We start from the raw sequence: 19672 nt of genomic DNA on the forward strand, positions 1-19672 counted from the left end.
GTTGCAGCCAACAGCAGCCATGTTTTCCTCCTTACTACTCTTGTGTAAGAAAGAAATTATTCCTACCATTTCATTTCATTAGGGAAAAAAAAGGGTCGGATATTTGGTAAGTTTAGCTATAATAAACCCCTTAAAACTCTTGGTCCTCCCCTCCCTGCCTCCCTCTTCACTCGCCGCTTCAGCTTTAAAAAAAAAAAAGCAAAAACCCTTTGCCTGTTGCTTACTTTTTAATCTCTTCGCCTCCAACCAACTCAATTCCCTTTCAGTAACACACTCACAGGTATCCCCTCTTACTATCTATACTTTATTTTTTTAATTTTTAATTTTTTTTGTAAAATCATTTATATTGTTCCACTATATATCATCATTAGATTTTGTTGTTTTTCACGAATGGATTTATTTTTGTAATTTATTGGCTTTTTCTTGCTTTTATTTTTAAAACTTATATTCTTTTTTAATGATTATTTGCGTATTTTTTAAGCTTTTGTTTTGAGTCTATATATCTTTTTATTGACTGTATTGTAATTTACTATTATAACTTATATGCCAGCCATTCAAATAAATTATATCTAGTTTGCTAGCCTTTTTTTCTAATTCTATATTTTGTGGTTGAATATTGGACCAAGTTTGTGGTGAAACTAAAATTAGATTACGGATATTGAAGTCGATTATTGAGTTTCGTTTAACGTGTTGAAATGGTTGTAAAATCTTACATCGCTTTTATGTTATTTACATTTTGGTGTCTAATTCTGCTGTCGTTTGCGTTTTTTTTGTTGTATTTGTGTCAAGCAGTATGAATACCTGCAGTGGAGCTATCATGGGTTCGATTCAACAGTCTGTATGGATGAAAGAATCTACTTTCCTTCCAAAAGGACCTTGTGTCGGTGGCGTTTTCCGTCAGGTGAATCTCGGGTCACTTAAGCCTTGTAGGTTCTCTAAAATTGAAGCTAGTTTGGTTACTGGAAGGCCATCCTCCCCTGCTGTGCCGGTCACGATTCCTGAAGGTATTGTGAACTTCAGATTTTGCTATATATCCAGTGTGCATGTTATCATTTGTTATCGATGATAACAACTGTGTAAGTTTTCTGGAGTATGTTTTTTATATTTGTAGTTGTATTAGTGTTTATGTGGGATATTTGTTTAAAATTGACGATCAGCGTGTGATATTTTATTGCTATAGGTAATGGAAGCACCTTTGCAGACCCAGAATTGGGAAATATTGATCCTGAAGTTAGTGAAATAATATACAATGAAAAGCAACGACAGTTTAAAAGCTTAGAGCTTATTGCATCGGAGAACTTCACATCCCGTGCTGTTATGGAAGCAGTTGGTTCATGCCTTACAAACAAGTATTCTGAAGGACTTCCCGGCAAAAGGTGAGTGGGGTTTGTATAAGAAATTGGCTATGATACATTTTTTGTATTAGTGTTTTAATTAAGTTGCAATACTTTTTTGCAGATACTATGGTGGAAATGAGCATATTGACGTATTGGAAACACTTTGCCAAAAGAGGGCTCTGGCAGCATTTCATCTGGATGAAAATGAGTGGGGAGTGAATGTTCAACCGTTATCTGGTTCACCTGCTAATTTTGAGGTTTATACGGCTATACTCAAACCTCATGATCGTATAATGGTGAGTTGCATGTTAGGTTTTTTTCTGAGCAATCCAAATCATTCATGTTAGTTTGTGTCGATGTATGTATTTGATTTGAACTTTGTCCGACTTAGGGGCTGGACTTGCCTCATGGAGGACATTTGTCTCATGGATTCATGACTCCTAAACGAAGGGTTTCAGGAACATCTATATATTTCGAATCTATGCCTTACCGTCTTGATGAATCTACAGGTACCACGGTTAATCTACACAAAAAGAGGCATACATCTTGATATTATATATGCATGTGTCTGACACAAATGTTCACGCTTTGGTTAACAGGCCTAGTTGATTATGACATGCTTGAGAAAACTGCTACCCTATTCCGCCCAAAACTTATAATAGCTGGTGCTAGTGCTTATCCCCGTGATTTTGACTATCCCCGCATGAGAAAGGTATAGCTTTGAAGTTCCCTTTTTGGAGACTCCAAAATTGACCAAAATGTCAACAAGTTTCTTATGAGATGAATTGTAACAGATTGCAGATTCTGTTGGTGCTTTTCTGATGATGGACATGGCTCATATTAGTGGACTCGTTGCTGCTTCTGTGGTTGCCAATCCTTTTGAATACTGTGATATTGTAACTACTACAACACACAAGGTATTTTTTTTTTTTTTGAGTTGATTGAATTTATTATTTTGAATGTAGACCTCTATAAGGATTATCTGGAATCTTTTATTATGTTGAGCATCATCATTAAACAGCAATTTCATGTAGACTATTGCGATAGTCATCTTAAAACTAGATTTGTGGGTTAACTTCTTCTCTATTCAGTCTCTCAGAGGACCCAGGGGCGGTATGATCTTCTTTAAGAAAAATCCTGTTTTGGGAGTCGAATTAGAATCTGCCATCAACAATGCTGTTTTCCCAGGTTTGCAGGTTAGTTAGTTTGTTTCTTTTCTTGTTACATTTTTTTTTATGACAGTGGCAGAATGGGTGAGTTAGGTAATGGGTCAAAATATGTATTTTCTAGCGTGGTTCAAGTATCATAAATACTGGAATGTGTTGGATATGATCCCAGAAGTTTATTATGACAATGTGAAGTGTTACGTATTTGTATACATTTTGTATGGCATTCAACCTTTTTGATCTGTTCAAACCCATTTGACATGCTTTTCTTGTTCAGATATCCCTTATTGGTTAAAATATCTGACCAGGGACAGGGCGCTTCTTAGTTAATCTTTCTATATCTTCTCGACTTGTCTAAAATGTCTTGTCCCAACAGGGTGGTCCACATAATCATACAATAGGAGGACTAGCAGTTTGCTTGAAGCATGCTCAGTCTCCAGAATTCAAGGCTTACCAAAACCAGGTTACTTACATCTCATTTTCTGATCATCACAAAATGCAAGCTTTTTTTTTAATCTGACATAGCATTCTTGCAGGTTGTTTCAAATTGCCGAGCTCTTGCTAAACGACTGGTGGAGCTAGGATACACATTGGTTTCTGGAGGGAGTGATAATCACTTGGTTCTTGTGGATCTCAGACCATTGGTAAGCTTTTGCATTTGGTAACATATCCATGTCATGCATAATCCCCAGGCTTAATTTGAGTCCGCATGAAAACCCAAATTGAATGGGCTGATTGAAACTTTCACTCCATAAGAAAACAGAGCTGTGTCACTTACAAAAACAGTGGGTATCGGTGGATTAATGTGACACCTCAATAGTGTGGGTTGGTCCTTTTCTTGTCAGTTCAGCTCATCAAACATGCCTAGACTTAAACCGCTTCACCCGTATGCATCCAAAAGTCCAATATCAATCATCAAATCATCAATTTAGCTCCAAATGGACATGTTTTCTCCAACTACCTACATAAAAGCTTATGCAAGTACTAAGTAATCATTTTAACATTATTTATGGCTTAAAATGCAAACAAATGAAGGATATTAGTCATTAAAACTACATGGCAAATGTGTATAATTTGGTTAATATCAGTGGTCTTGAGAACTATGGGTCATTGGTCATCCAACACATGCTTTTTTTATTCTTTCATATGGACGGCCAGATGGCTAATTTACATACGTAGGTAGTTTGGCTGACACCTGTTACAGAAAATTTTCTATATTATTTCCACTATATATTATTGCTGTAATAGTGAATTTTTGATTGAGCACTTTTTTTCTCTAAAATAATGCAGGGTCTTGATGGAGCCAGGGTTGAAAAAGTTCTAGACCTGGCTTCAATAACCTTGAACAAGAACTCGGTACCAGGTACAAATTTAGGTCTTTAATGACTCATCAAAGCTTTGAATTCTTTTATAGTACATGTACCGAATATGCCCCATTCTCATACCATCTTGATTGGAATGTGGCAGGGGACAAAAGTGCACTTGTGCCTGGTGGCATACGAATTGGTGCGCCAGCCATGACAACTCGTGGTTTCACCGAAAAAGATTTCATTTTTACGGCTGACTTGATTCACGAAGGGGTGCAGCTGACACGTGAGGTCAAACAGTCTGTCAATGGAACAAAGCTTCAAGATTTCATGAAGTTTGTAGCTTCTTCAGATTTTAGCTTCTCAGATAAAGTTTCAGAGCTAAGAAATAGAGTTGAGGCGTTGACAACCCAGTTTCCGATCCCCGGTTTGTGAAATCTAGAATGAAACCAAAACGGCTACATATTAGGATAAAACTGATGCTCGAAGTAAGCACTTGGTGTTGGATGTTGTTTGTCAAGTATCTTGAGATGTTTTGATCAGAAGTTCTGTAACTTAAATTTTTGAGGTCTATTAAGTTTTAATCCTCCAAGAGGTTAATGTTGTCTTATGTGGTGGCCAATTTATGTGGTTTACTTTAGTTGGTATGCATGACAGATGCAAGAGATAGTGGACTCTTTGCGTGGAGGCTATATGCAATGGTGATATCATATAATACTTGTGAAGTCGTAATACAACTATTTAGGTGGTGTAACGGTGTGTTGAAAATACCGTTGAACAGGACCTGAACCATTGAACCAAATTGAAAAGAGGTAAACTGTGAAACATGCTACTCCTTCGGTTAAGGTAACATGGCAGTTTGAATTATGTTGTTTAAGATTCAACTGCTTATAATATAGAACTAGATTTTATACCCGTGTCCAACACTGGACACGAGATTTACGATATTAACAATATTAGATCTTCATACATTTAAATCATAAAAGTTTACAATTTTAAAAAAAACATGGTTTTAAATGTTATATTTTGCAAGTTGTAGTATAATAATCATAGATTACTCACTGTCATTATTAGCCTAGACATATTGATGGAATTGTTTGTCGTAATCATTCCACAAGACACATGTTATATATAATAATTTCTCCATTATAATATATTTTGAAACAGATGTACTCATAATGTGATATTATTAGGAAAAATAATTAAGAATTAAAATATAAACATATTTGTGATCCCGAACTTGACATTCAAGTACATGTATTTAATCATGATACGCGTTCATAACACGCATATGTTTATTTTCAATCACTTGTTCTATGATAATATGATAACAATTAGGATTATTTTTATATTCTTTGATAACAATTAGGACTCTTCTAATATTTGTTAATAAGTCATTAGGTTTTTAAATAACTTTTTGTATAAAATGTTTCACATGTTAAATTTTTTTTATTTAATTAAATGATTGTAAATTTTAAAAAATTCTCTCAAGTTGATGGCTAAAAATTAATATAAATTAAGTATTCAAGGCTAAAAAATATAAATTATTGATGGAAAACAAAAAAGTGTAAATTAATGAGACTTTTTCTAAAATTAATATAGATATTAATATAATAATATATTTGAATAATGATTATTATGATTTTTAATTTGTAATTTATCTAAATGATTACATCATCAAAAGTCAATTTGATGAAATCAAACGATGTGATTGGTTAATTAGTAATTAGTTCAACTGTCTTATAGTATATATTAAGATAAGATAGATATTCTTTTAGTTAAAATATTCCAGAGTTTTTCAAAGGTCAATTAATCATTGAGCTAAATTGGAGAATTCCTATCCTTAGTTAAAAGAGAAAAAAGATATCCTTTTTAATGATTCACGTGTGCTGATATCAAAATGAAATGTTGCATTTTCAGGGTTATATAATCTCTTCATTGTTAAATACAAATAGGAAGGATTGTTTGCCGGTATATCATAACATAATCTTAGATCATAATTACTTTAAAACATACATTTTTGTTGGTTTATTTTCTTTAGTTTGTAGGGATGTGCACAGGTCTAGAACCGGCCCGAACCGGCTTGACCCGGGAACCGAAAGTGCAAGAAAAGTGGAACCGAGAACCGGCCCGTTGACCTCCCGGGCGGGTCGGGTCGGGTCCGGGTTTTACCGGGTCGGGCTCGGGTTTATAAGGGTGACCCGAAAATGAATTTCTAGCTAGGTGAAGAAGATGATGGTTGATCTCCGTTTTGCTTCCGAATTCATAAAGCTGATGCATCATTTAAAATGATGAAGAACTGACTTATTAATTGGGATGTTGATGCAATGAAGAAAGAAATTGATTTGTTAAGATTGGTATATTTTGTGGTGATGTTTTTCGTGTGGATTTTGATGAAAGAAGAGGTAGATAATGGAGGATAAAGTATCTCTAATATCTTATATATATTTATTATTATTATTTATTATTATTATAATATACATTGGGAACTAAAATATATATAGTGCTTGACAACTTGCATTGTATGTGGTCATCCATCTGCTTAAAAGTAAAAAATCCTTAGGAATAGATGGAAATTACAATTGTATATTTATTTAATATTTTATTTTGAAAACATCAGATGTATACTTTATTTATTTGGCTTGTATATATAGAAAACCCAACCATTTAAGATAAAGAGGAAAGAGATGCTTCACACTGGGATGGGATCTCGTTTTTCATCAAAGACTTTAACTTTATTATCTTCTAATTTCATTACTTGTTTGTATGCTACTGCGTTTCAATAGATGAATTACATCCTCGCTTTCTATTACCATTACAGGTTACAAGTACATACATATATAGATACATATATTATTATTTATATATATGTTACACCTTCATAATTTATTTTGCTTTCCATGCTCATTTTCTGTTATTATCATTACATGATAAATCAATACAGTCTACACTCTCGGGTTTTGCCGGGTTTTGGCGGGTTTGGACCGGCCCGACCCGAGAACCGAAAATCCACTAAAAGCTAAACCGAAGCCCGGCCCGTGGAGCTCTCGGGCGGGTCAGTCCGGGTCGGGTTCGGGCGGTTTTGAAACGGGTCACGGGTTTTCGGGTTATCAGCTCATCCCTATTAGTTTGCTTTACAAATAGTTGTGAGTTGTGACAATGTGGCGATGTGTGTAATTCGAGCCAGCTCACAATGTGCTAATATTTGAGCCAACTCTCCAAACAATAGTTTCAACCATAAGCCCCTCCTTATAACCCCTCACTTCTTCCACTATTCATCACTTTTAGACACCTCAAGAACACCCCCTCCTTATAAACCCTTGTCCCCTTCTTCTTCTCCTATTCTTCCACTCACATCATCTTTTCGAGCTCCACTTTCCTTCACAAAGCGCACGTCTAATGTTGGCACAAACCTCCGGACGCCGGCTTGGACGCAGCCCCTGCTACTAGCTTCCTCCGGTTTATGTGCGTCGGACGTGGTTGGACGCGTCACTTGGAAGTCTATAAGGATAGGCCTAAGAACCTAGTCTATAACTGTCAAAACCTTGGAGATTACAATGATGCATAACAATAATTAAGAAATTATGACCCATCTGATCGGTAAACAAGGTAACACAGGAAACCCACCTATCAATATAAAACCCAATGACATACTAACATATACGCACGATAAATGAACATGTTAACCAGAATGAGTGATTACTATTTCATTGTCGTGTTTGGTTGTCATGTTAGAATAGAATGAACCAACATGTTTGGTGTATATATTATAAATGGAATTTAATTCATAGAGATGAAATCTTAATTAGTTAGAGACTTGTAACTTTGCAAGTAAGGATTATAAAGGCATATTGGAACAAATATTCTTAAGAACGAATGGAAGAAAAAAAATAAGGGAAATGAAAAAAAAAAAAAGATTTTGAAATCATAAAACGATTAAGATTTATTTTGGAATTAATTATTTCTTTCTAAAGTTAAAAACAATCAACTTTTTCTTTTTTTTGGTAAAGTTAATTTTGATTCAGAAGTGCTGGAGACAATTTTAACCAACAAATTGCTAGACCTCCAACCTCCTACTCATAGAAAATACCTTTAGATGAAAAACCTAATACTCGAACCTAAGTCCTTGGGAAAACTCACATTCGGGGCCCATCTATGTAGCACTGAAACTGATAAGGCAAATGGGCATGGGAACGATACGGGAACGGGGAACGACAAAACTAAAAAATTTAGGATAGGGATACGACAATGAAAAACTTTAAAAATACAAAAATATATTGATTTTATATAGAGATAAACTTGAGACTTGTGAAATTATGTATAATTATATATGTATAGTTTTATAATATATGCTTGATGGTGACCGGTGATAACGGATTAAATTTTTACCAATCAATTTTGAATTAAAAAAAGCTTGATGGTAATCTCAATTGTATAATGTAAGGGGTTTGTGTTTGGGGGTATGCATAGTCGCAAGATGACAATCGTTTTTGGAATAGAAAAAGCTCATTGAAATCTCAATATTAATTAGATACGGCATGAAAGTTTCATAGAAATGTTTCGGTATATATGGAAACTTCAAGGAAACGTTTCGTACGTGTTTTGTACGAGTTTCGGTTCCCAAGGAGTTTCCGAAACGGGTACGCCGACCTGTTTGAAGTTTCGGTGCATCATAGGGGCCCATATAGTGGATTTAAAAGATATCCCAGACCAACCCACCTAAGTAGAGTTGGTTACAAACAACTTTTTCGAATTACATAAAAATGAACCATTTTATGTTAACTATGATGCCGATCTCTCATAACCTTGTAATCCAAACACCACATAATTTAATCTAGCCATTATTTACTCAATAAGATAAGAAGTAAAATGAAAATAACATAAAGATACACATTCACTTTTCACATAATTTGTACACTGAAAATAAAATGTAATCGGCAGTAAAAGCCCATATGTCGTTTTTTATCAGTAACAAAAAAAAGCTCTTAAACCCTAAACCCTGTTATTAGAAAAACCTTCACAATTCGCTCACAAAATTATTTTCACAAATGGCTTCAGTGGCGATAACCAGAAAAAACCACTTAATATCTTTTCTGATCCACCGTTGCCGTCGTACAACCACCAACAGCCGCCACAGTTTCTCTACTTCAACTACCGGAACCAAAATCCTCGAAACATTTAGAGAAGAATTCGAAATCGGATCACGCGTCATCTCGTTAGAAACAGGGAAGATTGCTCGGTTCGCAAATGGCGCAGTTGTGTTAGGGATTGATGATACTAATGTGCTTTCAACTGTTTGTTCTGCTAAAGGCGACGGTCTTCGTGATTTCTTACCTCTCACTGTACGGTTTTCTGTATCTATATGTTTTGTAATTATGTATCTATATCTACATATCAGTTCGTTATAGTTAACATTTGGTAAGAACCATTAGAACTGTACTTATTTAGTATGCATTCGAGTCATATAAGTTGGCGATTTCACATTATTTCAATGATTTCGTATTTGCCTTGAAGTTTGAAGATTTGAAGCCAAAAAGTTTGCAATTGTCGAATTAGGCATTGATAAAAAGCTCGACTTTAGTTGGTCTAGTAGAACACGTTCAATGATATAGAACTTGCCAAAGTGTTCGACTTTACATGTGAAGTTCAAAGTTTTGAGTAGTTCATACCTTTATATAAACACACACACACACAACTTGGCAGTATAGCTTAGTTGAAGTTTTGGAATTATTTAAACTTGAGAGTGATGAGGTAAGGGTGTACGGGTTTACATTGTGTGTATTATATGTGCGAGGTTTTGATTGTGTTCTAATATAGTTTTAAGTGTCGAAATATGGTTTTGTGACGATGTGAATGGTCGTAGGTTGATTATCAAGAGAAACAGTTTGCTCAAGGAGTAATTCCAGGTACATATATGAGAAGGGAGGGTGCTCCTAAAGAACGAGAGCTTTTATGTGGGCGTCTCATTGATCGACCTATACGCCCCCTTTTTCCGGCTGGGTTTTACCATGAGGTCCAGGTATGTGTGATATAGCGCTTTAAGCTTGTTACTCGTTTATTTGATGTTCTTTCCTTGGTTGTATTGTGTTATGAATGTTGTTGGGGGTGTTTTTATAGGTGATGGCTAGTGTGCTTTCTTCAGATGGGAAACAGGATCCGGATGTAATGGCTGCTAACGCCACTTCTGCTGCTCTTATGCTATCGGATATACCATGGGGTGGTCCTATCGGAATGATACGTGTAGGGAGGATCAACGGGCATCTTGTTGTAAATCCAACCATGGACGAGGTACTAATATTCACCCCGTGCTCTACTGTTTTTCCAGTCTTATATAGGTTGATTTTGTGATTTATGTTTTTGAATGAGTAACTTACTGAGTAGATCGTAACTTAAAGTTCTTGCTTCCTTAAAGTTACGTCATTTTCTTACTCGCAATTTCAATATTTGTTTAATTTATTTAGAGCCGAGACCACAGATGATAAGACTTAATGTTACCCTTATTATATCATGCAGCGATTGCTTAGGACGCATTGATATAGAATTGTCTTATGCTATTTGCTATTATGTCATTTCTAATGGTGGATGTTACACAGCTTAATATGAGCGATCTCAACCTTGTTTATGCCTGCACAAGAGATAAGACCTTGATGTTAGATGTCCAAGCACATGAGATTTCTGAAAGAGACCTTGAAGCTGCATTTAGGTTTGCTCACCCCGAGGTAAGTGAAAGTCGTTGACTATTTTAAGAAACAACGCACACTAGTTATAACCTAAGTAAGGCAGCTCTGTTTGTTCAGGCAGTTAAGTTCATTGAGCCACAACTGAGACTCGCTGCAAAAGTGGGGAAACAGAAAAAGGATTATAAACTGTCCTTAATTTCTGAAAGAACAATGGACAAGATCCGTAACTTGGCTGAAGCTCCTATCGAAGCAATCTTCACAGATCCTTCCTATGGAAAGGTATGTGCCTATGTGTGCCATTTACTTATGCAACATGAGTTCCAAAAGCAATACTGATACAGAGATGAATTAAGCATATGATTTATAGATAGAGTATTGTATTCTGTTATCAAATGTATCGAAGTGCTTGAGTGATACCTAGTCAATTGAGTCTCTTAGTCACTTTTGGCATACATCCAGAATATATATGCTGTTGAAAAAGTGTCGCTCTTATCCTATTCATTGGACAATAGAAAAAACTCGTCCTGTATACAAAGCTAGCTGACCTGGCTTTAGTTTGCGGAGAAGTTGATTTTGTATTTTATTCTGATGTTTAAATGCTTGGATAGTGGATACCCAACACTCTTTCAAGCATCTAGTACAGAAGTTAATTATAGTTTCTTTTCATTGCATGCAGTTTGAACGTGGGGAAGCCTTAGATAAAATTGCACAAGATGTGAAATGTGTACTAGAGGAAGAAGGTGATGAAGAAAGCTTAAAAGCTGTATCAAAGACGGTTGATACTGTGAGAAAGCAGGTACAGTTGTTTCTTAACAAATACCACTTTCTCAAGAGGCAAAATTTTGTCACATCTCTTCTTGGTTCTACTTGACAGGGATTGTATCATGTATTAAATGGTATTTGGTAGAAAGATTAGCTGTGGCAATTTCGACCCAGTCAAAAGCGTCAAATGGCTTGAAGTCACCTAACGTCTGCTTTCAAAAAGCATACAACCTCCCAAATCTTTTTATTCAAATTATTATAGTAATTTTATTTCTATGATATTGTACTTTTGCTTTTGTGGTGTGTTAAAGTTTTTTTTTATCAGGTAATACGCAAAAGGATCATTACTGAAGGGTTTAGGCTTGACGGAAGACGTCTTGATGAGGTTAGACCCGTGTATTGTGAAGCTGGTAACTTGCCTGGATTGCATGGATCAGCCCTTTTTTCACGTGGAGATACCCAGGTTTTATTATCCACAAATGCCATATTATGTTTCTCATTGTATATGATCCTACTGATAAGGGTCTGGAAAGTCGTTTGGGCGTAAATTCTGATGGTTCTATACTTCTATTCAGGTTCTTTGTACTGTTACTCTTGGGGCACCTGGGGATGCTCAACGTTTGGATTCTATTGTGGGTCCTCCAACCAAGCGATTTATGCTTCATTATAGTTTTCCACCTTACTGTATAAATGAAGTTGGAAAGCGCACTGGCTTGAACCGCCGTGAAGTTGGACATGGTGAGCCGAATGTGCTTAAACTCTCTTTGCTACAAAAGTCAGCTCTTTTGTATACATATAAAACTTTCATAGTTCATGCTTTAGATGCATCTTGGTTTTCTATGATTGAATGATTATTACTGGAGGTGGCACGTCAGGTTGGGTAAGGGGGAAAAACAACCTGAAACAGATTTTAATATGGGTGAAACGACCCAGGTTGATGCACAAGCACTTTTTGTTCAATTTTAAAAGTTTGTTAATTGTTCAATTTTGACCCATCCACGTTTAGCTTACGTTTGTTATTTTACCTATCTGAACCTTTTAAGATTTAAAACGACCAATTGTCTTGGTCATTAGCAAATGAGTCGTGATTGCCGCATCTTATTATTACCCAGAATGTACGTGAAAAAAGAAATTATTTTTTGCTTGCTGCTGTCCGTAAGCAGTGACAGGAATGCAGTCAATAGCTTTTCAGTTTATTTGATATGGGTGTTATATAATGTTGTCATGTGTCTCCTCGTATTTTAAACTATTTGAGATTTTTCAATGAAACTATATCCAAGAAGTTGATGAATTGTATACAATCTGTAATTTCATCTTTTTGTAGGTACCCTTGCCGAGAAAGCTCTTCTTGCTGTATTGCCTCCTGAACTTGACTTTCCATACACCGTCCGTATTAATTCAGAAGTCATGGGGTCTGATGGTTCGACATCGATGGCAACTGTCTGTGGAGGTATATTGACCTGCCATTATGATCAGTTTTTTGGTTATTTGGTTCTTAATTTCCTGACAATGCTTTGTTTTTCCATTTCATATTGTGGGCCATTAATGGGATTTATTTTTTGCTTCATAAATGTAGGGAGTATGGCTCTAATGGATGCTGGCATCCCTTTACAAGATCATGTTGCAGGTTTGTCAGTTGGTCTCGTTACTGAAGTTGACTCATCAACTGGCACTATCAATGAGTACCGCATATTAACTGATATTTTGGTGAGCATTTGTTTATGCCATTATGTTTCAGTGGCTGCTTTTTTAAGTTTAAAAATCTCGACACAAGCATGTATTGCTTACTGTGTAGTGTGTGTTGATTTTTTCTGTCTTTAAGTGCATGGAGCATGTTATCCTTTGACTTCTCCATAAAAATATGTGGTCATGTTTAGGGTCTCGAAGATCATCTTGGGGACATGGATTTTAAAATAGCAGGAACACGAAATGGAATTACAGCAATTCAGTTGGACATAAAGCCTGCTGGAATCCCTCTTGATATCATTTGTGAGTCACTGGGACCTGCATACAAAGGCCGACTCCAAATACTTGAACATATGGAGCAAGAAATAAATGCAGCACGTGCTCAAGATGGAAGAAATTCTCCTCGATTAGGTAGGATCTTTACACTCATTCCTAATTACTAATAGGTTCCATTGGAGATGGCAAGATGGGCAGGTCGGACGGGCTGGATAACAGGTCAAATTGGGTTGGTATGGAGTCTAGTCAGGTTGACCCTAACACACATTTTTTGTTTTATATCATACAAATGCTTTGTATATAAAGATTATTACGGTATTCAAGTCTTCAATGAAATTGATTTAAAAATGTTTGATGCATACAAATATAGTATAAGGGAGTAGGTTGTGTATCCCTTCTCCTCGTCACCTTTTCACATTCTCTCTTCTTCTATCCCCTCCCCTCCCTCATGCAAGAAATGCCCCTCCCCTCCCCTCCCTCATACAAGGAATGCCCCTCCCCTCCCCTCAGCACCTTATATATATATATATATAACTTCACTTTTATTAAAAAAAGAGTACAAATTATGTAGAAATATTAAAACTTCATTAAAAAATATACTAACAGTTCATTAACTAAAATACTAAACCTAAAACTTAATTAAAACATAACTATTAATAAGATTAATTAGAAAGATAACTACAATTGCTAAAAAAATAGTGATCTATTGCAAGTAAAAACCAAGACAGAAGAGAGATTGCTGTCCCCCCCCCCCCCCCCCCCCCCCCCCCTCTTCTCATCACGGTATGCATATCAAGTAATGGTGCTCACCACTCGACACCAGCGGTATCCCTCCCCTCATCGAACCACTCCCCACGCCCTAAGTATTTGGTCATTTTTAACCCATTTGACTCATTCCTGTTTTTAGCTAAAAAAAACATTTATTTTACTTTTCTTGAGTTAATACTGAACCCAATTAACCTTTTCACAAGTAAATGAATCAAAGTGTCCACGTAAACTAATAATATTGTCTCATGCAGTTACTTTAAAATACAGCAATGATGATCTACGCCGCTTGATTGGACCACTTGGTGCCTTAAAGATGAAAATCGAAGAAGAGACAGGTCTGAGTTAGCTTCATAATGCCTATATTTATGATCCAAGTAAATACTTATGATGATATGTAAGTTTATATTAGCAGACTTTGATGTCTTCTGATCAGAAATCTTATAGTTTATGCACAATATCACAAGTTGATTAGTTATCTTTTTTGGTGGTTTTCTTTATCTTGGTAGAATTTACTATGGTTTCTGCATCAATAGTTTCCATTTATGTTTTTTTCAGGTGCTCGTATGTCTGTTAGTGACGGAACACTTACTATACTTGCTAAAAATCAATCTGTAATGGAAAAAGTGCAGGAAAAGGTACGGCACATTTTTCACCTATTTGTGCCTAAGATGACAGATATCTTGTATATTCAAATTTCAAAGCTATTAAAATTTCAAGGAAATTTTTTGAATTTTGGACCTGACAGTCCTCTGTTATCTGTTTTGCGTAAGATATATCTTAGTATACCATGTAGGTGCATCATCATAATGAAATGGTTTTGAAAAACTACTGTAATGTCACATACAACAATTAATCACTGTTGCATAAGAAATGCTTTAAATATTAGAACTGTTAGTTCCTCGATTGAAAGTAAGTGCATATGTTGAGCTGACTGGTAAGATCAAGAGATTGTGGCTAGCCAAGTATTTAACATGAAACAGAATAGAGGAATCTTTAATGCTGTAAATATATTTTTATTGCTTATCAAAGGGTAAAAGATAAAAACCAATGCATCTTGGGCCTACATGTGAAGTAGAGAGACGCTGGTTCGATCCTTACGGATGCCCAAATCATGTGGGTATTGAGTAAAGATATTTCACCGGCATCAAAATCCTTACGGGAGGTCATGATGGGGATCCGATGTGGTTCTGGGGACAGGGTGCCCTCCTTTCCCCCTTTTTTGAAGGGTAAAAGATAAATGTTGCAATTATTTTGCATTAACCCAAAATGATACTGGTTGTATTTGTTTGTGACAGAAGGGTCATGCATTATTAGACCAAGAATTATCAAGTATGGTTATGCTGATCCACTATTCTACCATTCTCAGGTTGATCTAATAATTGGGCGAGCAATTGAAGTAGGAGGTGTTTACAAAGGCATCGTAACTGCAATAAAAGAGTATGGGGCTTTTGTAGAGTTCAATGGTGGCCAACAAGGCCTCTTACACATTTCCGAATTGTCACATGAACCGGTTAGTAGCATCTTTATTGTGCTTTCTTCCAAATTAGAGTGTTATTTGTTTTCATGTCTATTTTTTTATCTTTCAGTCACATGATGGACTGGTGGCTAATATGACTTTTTATCCTTCTCCCCAATCACTTTTCATGTAGTAATAGTTATTAAAGGTGGTAAAACAGATGGGTTGGTCAACAGGCCGAAACATTACCTTTTGTCTAAAAGTTTGTTGTTCTTCTTTAAATAGCTAGCGTGCCAATTATGAATATTGAAACTAATTTATTTCATGATAATGCGATCTTTTGACTAAAACTGTGTAGCAGTTCATTTGCATTCAAATGTACTTTTGGTCATGTTTGAAATATTTCCTTCTAAGCAATTATTTGATACATTTAGAGATAAACAGATCTAACATAACCCAGTTCCATACTTCCATCCATACATGAGTAAATAGGTCAAATATGTCGCCTCTTGTGCATGAAAGCAATTACTAACTTTTTAAAGAATATTTTTCAGGTATCCAAAATTTCAGATGTAGTTTCAGTTGGGCAACAACTTTCTTTAATGTGTAAGGAGCAGGATAACCGTGGTAACATAAAACTCTCTCTAAAAGCCACTTTACCTCAAAAGAGCAAAAACGTTTTTGTGGCTGAAACTTCTTCGAGCACATCAAAACAAATGCCCAATAGTTTCAAACCTGGTGGAAAGACACCAAATCAACAAGATCAGAATAATGCGGTTAACAATTTACTTGAAGACGAAGATAACAGTACTAAGTCAAAATCATCTTATTCCTCAACATCACCTATTGTGATTCGCAGTGCTGTGGAGTGTGACGAGGAGGAAAAGTCAGCAGGTTTAGGCTCAAGTTTGAAAGATAACAGCAAAGCCCAACAGTCTATAAAATCAAAATCTGCTCAAAAGCCCAAAACCATAAAAGCATTAAGCAAAGAGCTTGAGTTAGCCTCCGTTTCATCTAAAAAAGACAGAAATAGCAAACCTTTTCTGCTCACTGAAAAGAGAAATAATACTTATACAAGCTCCGAAGAAGAAGAAAAAGATGGGGATAAACGTCCAACTGAAACCTTAGCACATTTTCTAAACCATTTAGGAGATCAAGAATCCAAAGTTGAGGGTCCAATTGATGCAAAAAAGCTCAAACTTGGAACCAAAGTAACTGCAACGATCATTCAAGTACGTACGCGTGGATTAGTACTAGACTTGGGTGGTGGAATCAATGGGATGTACCGGTTTGAGGTATGTGTTACCCACCATCTTATGAGTTGGCTACTTTAGTCTCTGTATTATCTTCCACATAACATTTTAAGTACCTTTTACTTTCTGCCTATTGAACATGTGAACCTAGCTCATTGCATAACTTCTGCGTCTTCTTGCATGAAAGTGAGTCCAAATAGTGGTCTGCCTTCCATTTAGATATTTTAAAATTGTATTGTGTGCAAAATTCATATTCTTGATGGTTTGCACTATCAACTTATATGCTTTAAAGCTTGATGATTTTTGAACATAGTAATTCATTACGTGATATTTAGAATTGATCCACTTTATAGTGGAAGTTAGTCTCTAGCTGGTAAAATGGGTGGGTTGGGTACTGGGTTCAAGCTAGAACGGCTGAAACTCTATTATGGGTAAATAAATATTTGAACTCACCCCCACAGCCTCTTTTATTTCATTTTTCCAAGTGTGTGAGACGGTGAGTTACTTAAGTCTAAAATGTTATGATATGAAATTCACTAATACTTAAGTGATCTAAACTTTTTGAACAAAGCAATTTTGGAGGTTTTAGACACATGGGTATTGTGCAACCATTAAATAGTATGACCTGTTTTTCTTTCGTCTAAAGTTTTCATCGTTACATATTTTGTATAAATGTTTTTGAATTGCCACCCTGGAAACTGTTGTAGCAAGTTATTGTATCATGTAGACATGTAGTTAGCAATTACTCCCTTTGGTTCAACATTTTCTTAGTATCAATTGAAGTACATGTTCTTTTCTGCAGTGTTTTGTGCAGTTGTAACCTACACGTTTTCATGCAGAGTGGTGGCAAAAGGGAGTTTGAAGTTGGCGATGAGGTCCGCGTACAATGTACAAGTTTTACCAGCAAAGGCATACCTGTAATGTCTATTATTCAGGATGCTTAGCGACTTCTACAATCAGCTTTCACCAAATATGATACTTGGGCTAAGCGTCAAGTTGGTGATTTTTCGTTTTTTGATCATACAAATATTTTTCCATGAGGCTGTTGCCTTCTAGCCCCATTTTGAGGTGGCCCAAGTACCCATGATCAATCAGGAAAGGTGTAATTGTCATGGTGGTTTATGGCCCTGTTAGGTTTTGCCAAAAGACGGATACGACCTTTTGTATATTGGGGCTATGTTACTTGCATTATGGGTTTTTTTTACCAACTTATACGGGTCAAAAAGAATGGTCTGGTTCAGGTAGGAGTAAAAACTTTGCAGACTTCAAGAGGCCTACTGATGGAAAACTTGACAGACTGATTGATCGACGACTTAAAGGACTATATGATTGGTCATGTACGGAGTTATGCAGATTGCTAATTAGAGTTTTGTTTTAATTTTTGAAATGTCCTACAACCTATGAATCTGGTTAGTTATGAATGCTTTGTAAGTTATAAAAATAAGCTTCACTAATTCACTGTCATTTATTCATTATACTTTTGCGCTATTTACCAAATGTTTTTCTTGTAATGCACTATTTGCCAAATCATAACAACCGTATTAATATCAAACATTTAATTTGTCGGTACGTAACCTTCTATTATATTAGTTTACAAATTTAAAGCAATTATTAATTTATAACTAACACTGGGTATATTGTAGTCAAGGCGCCTAAGGCCTCTGTCAACCCAAGACACGTCCTTTCTCTTTCTCATTGTCAGTCTGTCACATCAGCTTTTCTCTTTTCTAAATTACCTCTTTCTCACTCACTACTAACCCTACTTTTACCTCACCTCTTACTTATTTATTATACTCACACATTTATAGACAGTTGACCTCACCTCACTCTCTATCTCTCTTCGTCCTTCACCTTTGATCCAATGATGGCCTCCATCAACGAGCTCCACGAATGCCTCCCTGCCAACGCCTTCCTTGTCGACGAAATTGAGGAAGGGGTGTCGACGCACCCGTTGGCACCGGCCTAATGATGGGTTTACTCTTGTAATTTTATATATTGATTTTCAAATAAGCCAAATAAGGCTAGGTAAATGGGGCTTATGAAAATAGGCTTAAGCTAAATAAGCCTAAACTAATAAGCTTACTCAAACACTAAAAATTAATTTATCTTATCTTCATTAGCACCTACAAACTAAAACGAAAAATGGTGGTCGATGGAATGGTTTTGTTTTGTCAAATGGGCTTAGCTTAGTCAGCATGGAGGTTAATGGTATAAGACGAAACAAAATATAAGTTGATTGTGTTAATAGAATCATCAAAATATTATATATTTGATACTTTTGAGTCACAAACTAACTTTTTATCCTTCAATAGTTTTAAAATGATCAAAAATACAATATAACATATAAAATAATGTAGCAATAAATATAATTATAATATATAACTATTAGAGGTGCAACAATCGGTTAACCGGTTAGGTTATTTATATATAATAACCGAAATTGTTTTTTTTTTAAAAGTAACCGGTTTCGGTTAACCTATACCGGTTAATAACCGGTTTGTGTTTGGAAAAACCTTAACCGGTGTAATCGGTTGCGGTTAATAATAACCGGTTAACTGACACCGATTAACCTATTTGTTGTTTTTTTTAACCGGCTAGACACCAAATAAATATCTACCCACCAAAGACAACCACAACCAAAAGAAAAAAAAGATCACAGTTAGAAAGAAGAAGCAGAAAGAGAAAGGAAAAGAAAGAAAGTACATCGTCATCGGTTACTTGATTACCCATAGTCATCATCATCGTCATCTAACCTGAAAAGGAAAAGAAAGAAAGAAGAAACTCATAGTCATCGTCATCCGGTGAGTGGCGTGTGTGTGTTTTTCCGGCCGGTGGTGGTTTGTGTTAGATATGTCGATACATCGTCATCGGTTACTTGATAGATGATGCTGATTTTCCGGTGAAATCAAGATAAAGTGAGGCAGCGACGATCGGTTTCCGATGATGGTGATTTTCCGACGATGGGTTTACAGGTATGTGTG

At 35.8% G+C, this 19672-nt stretch overlaps 2 protein-coding genes across 3 annotated transcripts; both read left to right on the forward strand.

Moving 5' to 3' along the window:
* Window positions 1-4420, forward strand: LOC122578199 (serine hydroxymethyltransferase 3, chloroplastic). Its single transcript, XM_043750107.1, has 12 exons — window positions 1-280; window positions 793-1004; window positions 1181-1376; window positions 1459-1633; window positions 1729-1846; window positions 1937-2049; window positions 2132-2254; window positions 2429-2533; window positions 2880-2966; window positions 3040-3147; window positions 3794-3866; window positions 3971-4420. Exons 2-12 carry the CDS (start codon window positions 794-796, stop codon window positions 4243-4245), a joined length of 1584 nt encoding a protein of 527 aa, XP_043606042.1. The 5' UTR covers window positions 1-280; window position 793; the 3' UTR covers window positions 4246-4420.
* Window positions 4421-8804: 4384 nt separating this feature from the next.
* LOC122578869 (polyribonucleotide nucleotidyltransferase 2, mitochondrial) lies at window positions 8805-18145 on the forward strand. Of its 2 annotated transcripts, none has more exons than XM_043750918.1 (16): window positions 8805-9152; window positions 9674-9829; window positions 9928-10098; window positions 10404-10529; window positions 10608-10769; window positions 11167-11286; window positions 11578-11715; window positions 11828-11990; window positions 12577-12702; window positions 12829-12959; window positions 13130-13349; window positions 14234-14317; window positions 14538-14617; window positions 15349-15492; window positions 15993-16733; window positions 17494-17568. In XM_043750918.1, the coding sequence occupies exons 1-16, from the start codon at window positions 8859-8861 to the stop codon at window positions 17509-17511; spliced, it is 2874 nt and encodes a 957-aa protein (XP_043606853.1). In that variant the 5' UTR covers window positions 8805-8858; the 3' UTR covers window positions 17512-17568. The 2 variants fall into 2 exon arrangements, with proteins under 2 accessions (XP_043606853.1, XP_043606852.1); XM_043750917.1 differs by having other exon boundaries at window positions 8807-9152; window positions 17531-18145.
* The last annotated feature ends 1527 nt before the right edge of the window (window positions 18146-19672 follow it).

Source organism: Erigeron canadensis, chromosome 8 (assembly GCF_010389155.1).
Source record: "Erigeron canadensis isolate Cc75 chromosome 8, C_canadensis_v1, whole genome shotgun sequence".
Taxonomy (NCBI): Eukaryota; Viridiplantae; Streptophyta; class Magnoliopsida; order Asterales; family Asteraceae; genus Erigeron; species Erigeron canadensis.